General features: G+C 54.9%; 1 protein-coding gene across 3 annotated transcripts in view; it reads right to left on the bottom strand.

Annotated features, from left to right (window-relative positions):
- Positions 1 to 2,003: 2,003 nt before the first annotated feature.
- Positions 2,004 to 10,276, bottom strand: part of ADAMTS14 (ADAM metallopeptidase with thrombospondin type 1 motif 14) — a 29,862-nt gene continuing 21,589 nt past the window's right edge. For 2 of the 3 annotated variants that reach the window (XM_053949616.1, XM_053949617.1), the window contains exons 13-22: positions 9,498 to 9,631; positions 9,114 to 9,237; positions 8,916 to 8,996; positions 8,602 to 8,765; positions 8,021 to 8,186; positions 7,062 to 7,194; positions 6,720 to 6,927; positions 6,052 to 6,178; positions 5,510 to 5,620; positions 2,004 to 4,972 (exon numbers count right to left, since the gene is read on the bottom strand). In XM_053949616.1, the coding sequence (XP_053805591.1) occupies positions 4,647 to 4,972; positions 5,510 to 5,620; positions 6,052 to 6,178; positions 6,720 to 6,927; positions 7,062 to 7,194; positions 8,021 to 8,186; positions 8,602 to 8,765; positions 8,916 to 8,996; positions 9,114 to 9,237; positions 9,498 to 9,631 (1,574 nt within the window). In that variant the 3' untranslated portion in view covers positions 2,004 to 4,646. Of the gene's footprint in view, positions 4,973 to 5,509; positions 5,621 to 6,051; positions 6,179 to 6,719; positions 6,928 to 7,061; positions 7,195 to 8,020; positions 8,187 to 8,601; positions 8,766 to 8,915; positions 9,238 to 9,497; positions 9,632 to 10,276 lie in introns of all 3 variants that reach the window. The other variant, XM_053949615.1, reaches the window with a different exon arrangement.

The following is a 10,276-nucleotide window of genomic DNA, read 5'->3' as shown; positions in this document are numbered from 1 at the left end:
CACCAAAGCAGCGGTGAAAATCCCAGCACTGAACTGTAGCAACAGCAAACCTCACTTGAAGCTGCAGCTGCCAAACCTCCACTGCAGAGCTGGCATCTGCCTTGGGACATGCACGTCACTCCAGGATCCCTGCAGGGCTTTCCTGGGACATGCACATGCTTATCTGACAGCCACAGTGGCTCCACAGTCTGGAGCATCCAAGGGGCAGCAACTGCCAGGGTTGCTGTTATAACCTGCCTAGCAATCAGGAATGCAGGGAGAAAGCTGGGAAGCTGCAACGGGACACAGCTGGGCAAACCACAGTAGCTGTGCCATGAGTAGATCCCTGCAGGAAAAGCTGGGGGGGAAAGCTCAGGGCCAGGGGTGGTGAGTCAGGCAGGGAGACTGGAAGTGGCTGAGCTGAGCCAACAAGGCTCCAGGGCTGAGATAAAACCCTTTGGCAAAAGCCACGGGAAAGAAAGCTGAAGCTTTCCTAGAAAACTGCTCCACCCACTCCATCCTGGCCAGGAGTGTGAGTATGGAAGGGATGCAATAGATGCTGTAGGAAAAGTAGAAGTGAAGAAGTGCTTGGAGACACAGCCATAATTCCAGTTCCCATGGGGACAAGCACCTGCTCTGCCCCATCTCACAGAACCCAAATTCCTGACTGGTTTGGGTTGGAAGGGACTTTAAATCTCATTTCATTCCACCTCCTGCCATGGGCAGGGCATCCTCCACCAGACCAAGTTGCTCCAAGACCCGTCCAACCTGGCCTGGCCTGGCCATCCCAGCAAGAAAAGCCACAACCATGCCAGCTGCAAGCCTTGAAGTCTCTCCTATCCCCTACAAACCCAAAAATCCCTCCTTGCCCAAATATTGTGGCTGCTGCAGCCTAAAGACCTGAAGGTGTGATGAGCTGTAGTGATGCTGTGTGGAAGGGAAGCACCCAACAGACAGGTGGAAGAGTTTTTTCCATGGTAAAATCCAGGTAGGGCTTTTAAACCACTTGTAAAAGCAGGCACTGCAAAGATCCAGAGGAATCCAGTATGGCTGGGTTTTAAGGAATGACCTGGTAGGGCTTGGGTTTAACCTTTTAGGAAGGGCCATTAAAAACACAAGGGGAAGGACTGAGCGACTTCATTACCCCAAAAGGCTTCGTGGTTCCACCATCAGTCTGAGAACCAGAGAGACTATTAAAAGGAGACATTTAAAAGGGTGTAAAGCAGGAAAGAGAAAAATTAAGCCCTTTTTTGAGGGATTACAGCAGCATCAATGACAACCAATGAAATCAATCACCAACATCTATGAAGTTTCCACAGGAAGCACCATTTTGTGTGAGTTTTAGAGCAGCTCCCACACCCCCTGAGGGCAAAGCCACTTCTCACCTCCCTCCCATGCGAGTGCCACCAGCTGGCCATTGCTGCCATGGTCCTTGATAAAAAGTGGCACTGGGGACCACTCAAGTGTCCCCTCCCAGCCGTGCCCTGCGGTGCAAAGGGCTGGAAGCAAGGCAGGGAGTGCTCCTAGAGAGGGAAGCTGCTGCTTTGAGGATGGAGTGGAGCATCCATAAGCTGGGACAACCCAGGCAGCACCAAACCTTGTAAGAGAGTTTCCCTAAAAACCCCGGCAACAGGAACTGGGTTTTGGCATCAAACAGGAAAAAGGGGGCTGCCAACACACACCCTGACACTTCCTCTCTGGCCTCATCCCATCCCTGGTTTCACCTCTCTACATTTTTTACCTGGCCATGGCATCTGGGGCTCTTTTTGGCCTGAACCATTAATCCAGCAATATTTATTTTTGCACTGGCTTAACTGTTGATGTGTGTGTATCTCTAGAGGTTTTCCTCCTTCTCAAAACAGCAATGTGAAACTCTGGCTGATAAAGAGGAGGGACTGGGTTTGAGTAACACAAAGTAAATCCATTTCAACAAGCACACGTGGGTCACGCTCTTATTTTCCCCTCCACACACTCATCCCCAAAACAGATCAACAGCAAGAGATTTTTATGTGGATTTATTTTTTTTTTTACATTATGTTAGAGTTCAAAAAAAAAAAAAAAAAGAACCCAACAAAATTAATAAATATTAAAAGTTAAAAAGCTCTGAATCTCGTATGTACAAAACTTTATACATCATGGTAACACTGGACAAGGTTACAGCACAGGGACGACTCCATGCACCCACCTGGCTTAGGAGGGTGCAGGGGTTCAGAGTCATCCTCTCCTCCTGGAGACAGGACCAGAGACAGGACAAAGCCACCCAAGCTCAGCCTGCCTTCAGCTGGAATAAATTCCCCATCCCTGCAAGTGTTCAAGGCTAGGATGGGGCTTGCAGCAACCTGGTCTAGTGGAAGGTGTCCCTGCCCATGGCAGGAGGGCTGGAACTAGATGAGCTTTACAGCTCCTTCCAGCCCAAAGCATTCCAGGATTCCATGGAACACGCAGCGCTGGGTGCCAGCCCTGCAGCATCACCACCCCAGAGCAGCCACAGCTGGTGGGGGGAGGTTATCACAGCCTGCTTTAGATCTCCCCCACCTCTCAGGAGATCCTGAGGTCAGGATTAGCACCCGCAGTGCAGCTCCCTGCCCAAACCAGTCCACCCCAGGGACTGTGGGTGCAAGGAGCTGGGTCAGTCCCCAGCCCCAGCGCTCCCCTCAGGTGTAGCGAGGGACCACTGCAAATATTCCTTAAGCAAGAAAGCACCAAAGCCTAGGCCAGCACGGAAGGAAGGGGAGCAGCTGGGAATTCTGGAGGAAGGACATCACAGCCCATTTTGGAGGGGAAAGGAGGTCTTTTTGTTATGCTCCTCAGAGAGCAAACAAAGCGTTATCTTTGGCACAATAAATAAATGCTGGCGCTCCCGTGGAGGGGCTGGCAAGGGTCACGGCAGTGGTAGAGACATTCCAAGGGATGAACCCCACCCTGGTATCCCCACAGGAGCCCCTGTGGGTACCAGTACCTGCATGTCCTGGGTCTGGGCACTCCACAGGCCCCTCCATGTGCCCACTCACACAAGGTGTGCCAGCTGTGTGGCTCAGACAGATGGGGGGGCTTTGTTCCATGTCTTGGGTTGCCCACCTAAGGCCAAAGGGCAGCACCCAGGAGGCCGGTGACCTCCAGCCTCAGGTGCTTTAAGAGGAGGTGGAAAAACGCTCGTCCAGCTGTGCCTCGGCAGCAGGAGGGTGTTGGGAAGCTCTGGGGGAGCAATGCAGAGTCCAATGCTTGAAACATCCAGAATGCAGAGGGGTCATTTCAGTCAAAGCAAGCACCTCAAGCCTGTCACAGTCCATGCCAGACTGGGAAAATCACCCCAGCCACCTCAGCAGCAAGCCCTGGCTACCTGCAGAGCTCACAAACACTGTCCCTAGGGATGCCACATCCTATTCCTTGGATACCAGGGAAGCAGGAGCCTCAGGGCCAGCGGATGCACCCACTGGCCTGTCTGCCAAGCCTTGCCTTCCCGGGACTCCACCTCCCCATTCCCACAACTTCCTCCTCCACAGATGCCCACCTTCCCCTGCCACTGCACCCAGAGGTGCCCTAAGTACCAAAACCATGGAAGCCCCCTCAGGGACACCATTTTCAGGTTTTTGAGGACTGAAACTTATCAAGGCAAACCCTGTGCCCAGAGCTGGCCCAACACCCAGCAAGGAGAGGGCAGCCCAAGGCTCCTAAAGTGCTGTGCAAATGTTTAGTACTTGGCACAATAATTTGTAACAGCATTAATCACCCCTTTCCACCTCTCCCCAAGCAATGAGAGATGCAGATGAATCCTTGTCTCTCTCCTCTCCTTGTAACTGTCCCTAAAACCCACTCCTGGCTTCCCAGTCACTCCCATTTCCCTTCTGGGGAAGCTGTTGCTGCCCCAGAGGCACTGGGTCCAAGGGTGAGGGATGAGGCTGGTGATCCTGGGGAGCCTGGGCATCGGTATCAGCTCGAGGCTGGCCAAGGGCAGTACTGGCTAAAAAAACAGTCGCCCCCAGGTGACAGGCATTTCGGACATCAATTTTTGGTCTTTGACCTGTGGTTCTTATTGCTCACTTTGGAATCTCCTGGACCATCTCCTTCCTCCAGGACTCTATGCTTGTCACGCTCCACCTTCCCCCAGACATGTTTCCCAAACTCCCTACCCCAGCAAGGACAGCCAAAGCAGCAGTTTGGGATTTCCCCACATTTCCCCTCTCCTCACCTCACCACCTCCCCTCCAGTTTCCCTGCCCAGATTCCCAGGATCCTCCCATTGCTATCCCTAAGCTCCAGGGCTGAACCACCAAGCCGGGACCCTCCTGTCCAGCACATCCTGTGTTGCTGCTTGGAGCAGGGGGAAGGAAAATGCAACATTAAAGCCACCCCCCTCCCACATCTTTTTAGCACCTTGGGAGGAAGCAGCCTGTGTACCCGCAGCTTTTTTTGCTCTTTTCCACCTTTTTTCCCAAAAACCACCATGTCAAAAACCACCATGGCACGGCTGGGAGGGCAAGCAGGACCATGGGAAATGAGTGGTTTTCCCAGGAATTTCTGGATGTGGAGCCAGGTCACTCCCAAACCTGGCAGCGTCACCCATGAAAACCATCGCTGGAAGTTGCGGGAGAGGAAAAAGATGGAGGGAACGGGAGGGAAGAGGGAGAAGGGCTTTCCCTGCCTCACAGTGAGGTGGTCCCGAGAAGGTTACCTGCCCCCCTGGCCCCTTCCTGGCTCCCTCGGGGCTGGCAGCTCCCCTGGAGAAGCACCACTGATGGATACCCCAGGTGCCAGAGTGGGGTCCCCACCAGGCTCCCCCCGAGCTGGGGTCGTGGGGTAGGGGAAGAGTGCCAGAGCGGGGCTGGGAGTGGTGGTTCCCGGGGGAATGCTGGTGACAGGGGGTGAGCCAGTGGTGGAGGAGGCTTTCTTCCCACAGGATTCGCAGCAGAGCTTGTTGTACCCAGGGATGGAGCAGTAACGAGCCAGGACCTCCATCTGGCAGAAGATGGACTTGTCCCCGAGGCAAGGCTCCCCTGGAGAGGGACAGAGCAGCACAAAATAAGGTGGCATTAGGCTCCCAGCCCTGCACCTCTCCAATGGGATTCCCAAAGGGAACAAGGTACCCTTTCAGGGTGCTGCCTATCCACACAGGAAGCAGGCAAGAGGGACCTGGAAAATGAAGCCGAAGCACTGAAGGATTCTGTGCATGCAGAAAAAACACAGAGAGCAAGAGATGCTCCGAACCAAAATGCACTGAGCCCCAGCTACGAAGGACTCCAAAGGGGGAAAAACCAGAAGCCATCTCCCTGCTTAAAAAAATTCCAAGGTAAAAAGGAAAGGGCATAAAGACCGGGAGGCAAAAGGAGCTCAACACGGAAACTGCAGGACCTCGTACACCACAAGATGGCAATGGAGCAACGTACTTTGGAGCAGAGGCCTCGGGGATGCAGCAGCGGAGGCTGAAACTCCCCAGGAGCACTGCTGGGTGCTCTCCCACCTCTGCACCTCCCGCAGGGAGCTGCAGAAGTCCTCGGAAGGGTTATCCTGACCGCCCTTACACGAGCACTTACTGGAGGAGATCTTGCTCACGGGGTTTTTGGCTCCGTCCTGGGGCACCCGCTGCCCTTTGGTCGTGCCGTGGTCACCGGCATCGGCACTGGCGGTGATGCCGGAGAGTTTCCCTGCAGAGAGAGCACCACGATGCCCAGCAGCCACGGGAGGCTGAGGGCACTCAAAATATCTCGGGAAGGTGTTTGGTTGGTTTTATGGGATCTCCTTAAAAGCTAAATCCCTTAAGCACCCAGCATTTAAGCCACTCAAACCCCACCCAAGATAAACTCTAGGGTGCCCATCTCCACCAGCTCATCACGAGTTCAAACTGTAAGAAAACCCAAAACCAGCCAATGCCAGGGCTAAGAGCAGAGAAGGGAAATATTTTGGCTGGCTTTTAAGTTTGTTTTACTGTCAGCCGCAACAGGGACGTTCAAGCCAACCTTGTCCGCTGGCATCCCCTGAAGCCACAACGGGCTGGAGGCATTTGTGGGAGCTGGTCCCCACCAGCACATGCCCCATCCCAGTGCCACCTCCTCCTCCTCCTCCTCTCTCCTCTCACCTGGGCAGAGGGCCACGTGGCAGCCCTGGATGGCCTCTGGCTTGTCACCCTCGCAGCGTGCGCCGCTGTCACTGCCCTTACACACCACCTGCCGCTGCTGGACGCCTTCCCCGCAGGTCACTGAGCACTGCGCCCAGACAGACAGACAGGCAGTCAGCGACGGCATGGGGACAGCCCCCACATCCCCCCAGGATGTGCTGGTGATGTTCCTCAGGTGGATTTTGCTTTCTGATGTGGGGTTTCCCTCCCTTGTCTCCCAAACCTCCACGCTCTCTGCACAGGGATGCTCTCTCCTCTGTCATTTTTCCTTGTATCCTTATCCCCAGAAGTTTTCAAAGCCGGGCTTGGAGCAACCTGGTCTAGCGGAAGGTGACGTGACCAAGACAAGGGGTTGGAATGAGACCAGTTTTAAGGTCCCTTCCAACCCAAACCATTGCAGGATTCTGTGAAAACATCACTGTCTCTTGTACCCTTATCTCCACCAAGGCCAGGCCGGATGGGACTCTGAGCAACCTGTTCTAAGGGAAAGTGTCCCTGTCCATGGCAGGGGGCTTGGACTAGATGACCTTTACAGCTCCCTTTGAACCAAACCATTCTAGGATTCTACTCCATGACCCCTGTAAGCACCTGACCTTCACACCCACCCCTCCTTCCAGGGGCTTCCTCACCTCGGACCAGGCTCCTGTCCTCCACTGTGCGGGGCAGGGCAGGCGGCCGCAGGGCCGGCGCGTCTCGGGGCGCTGCCCGGGGCAGTATTTGGTGTGCAGGGTGCGGTTGGTGCCGTCCTGCAGGCGCTGCACGCACTGCACCGCCCGCGCCTGCACCCCCAGCTTCCCGCAGGAGCGGCTGCAGGCGCCCCACTCCTCAGCCACCCACCTGCCAGGGTGGGAAGACGGACAAGGAGAAGGCATTTGAGGCGATGCTTATGCTGGGAAGCGGCTGGAAACGCTCCCAACGCGACCCCAAACCGCCCCCATGAGGAATGGGAGCACCACACAGAGAGGACTTACATGGGCTGGGAGCACTCCTGGAGGTTACAGCGCCTCCGGATTGGCTTTGGCTTCTTGCCGTTGTCACAGAAGTTCCTATGCACCATCCGGCTGTCGCTCTTGCGACGGCAGCCGTACTTGGTGTACTGGATGCCTGAGGGGGCAGAGCGTGGGCAGTGAGGTGATGGGTGTGGGAATCCCTGCAGGTTCCTCCTGGTCCTTCTCCTGCATCCCTGCTGGGATATGCACCCCCAGATGTCACCACTCAGGTGGGACTCAGGGTTTGCTGAGGATGCTCGTGTGGCTGCTGAACCCACCGCCGGGGTTCCCCAGGCTGCTGTGGAGTGCAGACAGCTCATGGAAAATGTCCCAGCCCATGGCAGGGGTTTGGACCAGGTGTCCTTTAAAGGCTCCTTCCAACCCAAACCACTCTGATTCCCAAAGCACAAGGTGCTCCCCACAATCTGAGGGTCAGATCCCAGTGGCCATATGGAAACAAGGCCTTGGGAGATCAGCCACATGAATATCCTGGGCTTTGGAATTGTGGCTGTGCTCAGGGGTACAAGCTGAGATGAGTCTTCACTCACCCTAATGAATTTCCACAATGCCCTTTTCCCCCCACCTCTCTTTTTCTCCCCTTTCCCTTTTCGTTTGACACAGAGGTTTTCACCAGCTAACCTCACGCCTACTTCTGCGCAAACTTTAGTAGTGGTCATCTTCAAAATCACCATTTCTTGGCTCAAATCCAGTTAAAAACAGCCAAGGAATTCAAAAATCCTAGCAGGTCCATGGAGAGACAAAGTTACACACACGCAATCACGCAAGCCTGTTTCTGTATGAAATCCGGCTAAAATGCTCACTTGAACTGCTTTGCAATAATTTCTCCTTGCCAGAGATGCCCCAAGGGGCTCACACACCCTCTACCATATCCAAGCACCCCCCCAAGCATGCCCTGTAGGCTGTTATGAAGAGGAATTTACCTCCTCCACACGCCTTGGAGCACTGGGACCAGCTCTTGAGGGCCCACTCGTAGGAATCCATCTCCTCCAGCAGGACATTGTTATTTCCAATCATGGGCAGCAGGTCTTCATGGATGATGTACCGGTACACGAGGCTGCTCCTCACCTCCTCCTCCTGAGGGATGACCTGCAGGCACAGAGGGAGCGGAGAGGGGGAGGAATGATGCCATGGGAAAGGGACCGCATGGCAAGGTGGTCTACGCCCAAAACTGGGACACAGATGGATGGGAGCACAGACCTGCCATTCCCCGCATGTCAGGGAACCCAACCTCTAATTCCCCACATACCAGCATAACTAAAATGGGATTTGGAGTCATAAAACAATTGCTGCAGAGCAAAATGCAGCAACGCATCCTTGTGCCATTCCCTCACGCAGCTGGTCACCCCTTGGTGCTTCTGGCTGGCTCATTCCCTGGATTTAATGACATGCCCTCTTCCTCTACCCACATCCTTCCATCACCTGCCACATCACACCTCAGACCACCTCCCTGTCTCTGACACTCGTCCCCAAGCCCCCAAGAGCATGTGCCAGCCAGGCTTACCAAAACACTGATGGCCTCGTGCAGGGGACCGCTGGTTTTCAGGCTCTCCTTGCCTTGTTCCACAGTGTATTCCCACTCCAAGCCCATCTCAATGAACACCTGGCTTTTGGCTTCGTGGCCCTTGGCATTCAGGATGAAGTTCCCCGTGGCTTGATTCTTAACAGCTGGAGGAGAAAGGAGATCTTTTCAATATCATTCCCTCTGGCCACTCACTTTGGAGGATGGGAATGACCTACACAAGACCCTCTTTGGTGGGAATTATGAGAAAGGGGTTGAGAAAGGGTGAAGGGAGAGGTGGATTAGGGCATGCTCACCGATGCTGTGGGATGCTGGCTCCATCTCTTCTATCTGAAGGTGCCTTGCTCCAGCTGGGATCTCAAACATCTTCAAAACACCTGAAAGGGTGGGAAGAAGGATGGAGAGAAGAGAAAGAAAGACAGAGCAAGTTTCCTCCAACTGGACACATGAATCCAGGTCGTGAATCTGCTTCCAAACCCCCCCAGCCCTCTCACCTGGCTGCTTGGGGGTCTTGGCCAACGTGCCCTTCACCGTCCGGCAGTGGGAATTGTCCCCACCGCAGACCCCACACTTGTCATCCTGCTTCAGGGAGCCAACCTCCTTGTCACAGCCGACGTGCTGGCACCCAGGGGAGGAAAGGACAAGCCTGGGGTTACGTGCCTGAGGTCCAGCCTGGGGTTACAGCCCTGCAGCCCAGCCCAGGCTTACAGCCCTGCAGCCCAGCACAGGATTACAGCCCCACGGCCCAGCCCATCACTCCACCATCCCCCTTTGCTGCACAAAGGCTTGGTCCCCAGGGCAAAAACCCATGCCCCCAAGGGGCTGAGCTCTCTCCTGGCCAGGGGAAGGACAGGGACAGCCCCACAAGAGCTCCTCACCACGCACTCGCCCCGGACGCAGACGCTGTAGGGGTCTCGGTAGCTGCAGCGGGTCCCGTCGTGAACAACCTGGTTCATGAACACCACATCTCCCGTGCCCTCAGACTGGCAGATCAGCTCACACTTCTGAGCATCTGTGGCAAAGGGGAAGGGAAAGGGGAGAAAAAGAGAGGTGGGGGAAAAAGGAGTTGTGGGTATTCATTAGGGTGAGTGAAGACAGAAACTCATCTCAGCTTGTACCCCTGAGCACAGCCACAATTCCAAAGCCCAGGATATTCACGTGGCTGGTCTCCCAAGGCCATTTGCAGCTCAGAAGCCTGCACTTTTGCCCGTTACACTCAGGAAATTAAGGGAAGGACAGGACACGCTACATCAAGGCTGCAATGCAAGTAAGCAGCTCTGCTCCGGAAACAGAGCAGAGAGAGAGGCTGGGAGAGCTGGGGGTGTTCAGCCCGGAGAACAGAAGGCTCCAGGGAGAACTAAGAGCCCTTTCCAGTGCCTGAAGGGGCTCGAAGAAAGCTGGAGAGGGACTTTGGACAAGGAGGAAGGCGTGACAGGACAAGGGGGAATGGCTTCAAACTGACAGAAGGCAGGGTTAGATGGGGTATTGGGAAGAAATTCTATATTGTGAGGGTGGGGAGGCCCTGGCACACAAGTTGCCCAGAGAAGCCGTGGCTGCCTCCGGATCCCGGGAAGTGTTCTTCCAACTGTGAGTAAGCTGGTCTAGTGGAAGGTGTCCCTGCCCACGGCTGCAGGGCTGGAATGAGATCATCATTAAG

Source organism: Vidua chalybeata, chromosome 8 (assembly GCF_026979565.1).
Source record: "Vidua chalybeata isolate OUT-0048 chromosome 8, bVidCha1 merged haplotype, whole genome shotgun sequence".
Taxonomy (NCBI): domain Eukaryota; kingdom Metazoa; phylum Chordata; class Aves; order Passeriformes; family Viduidae; genus Vidua; species Vidua chalybeata.
This window is presented reverse-complemented; position numbering and strand designations above follow the sequence as displayed.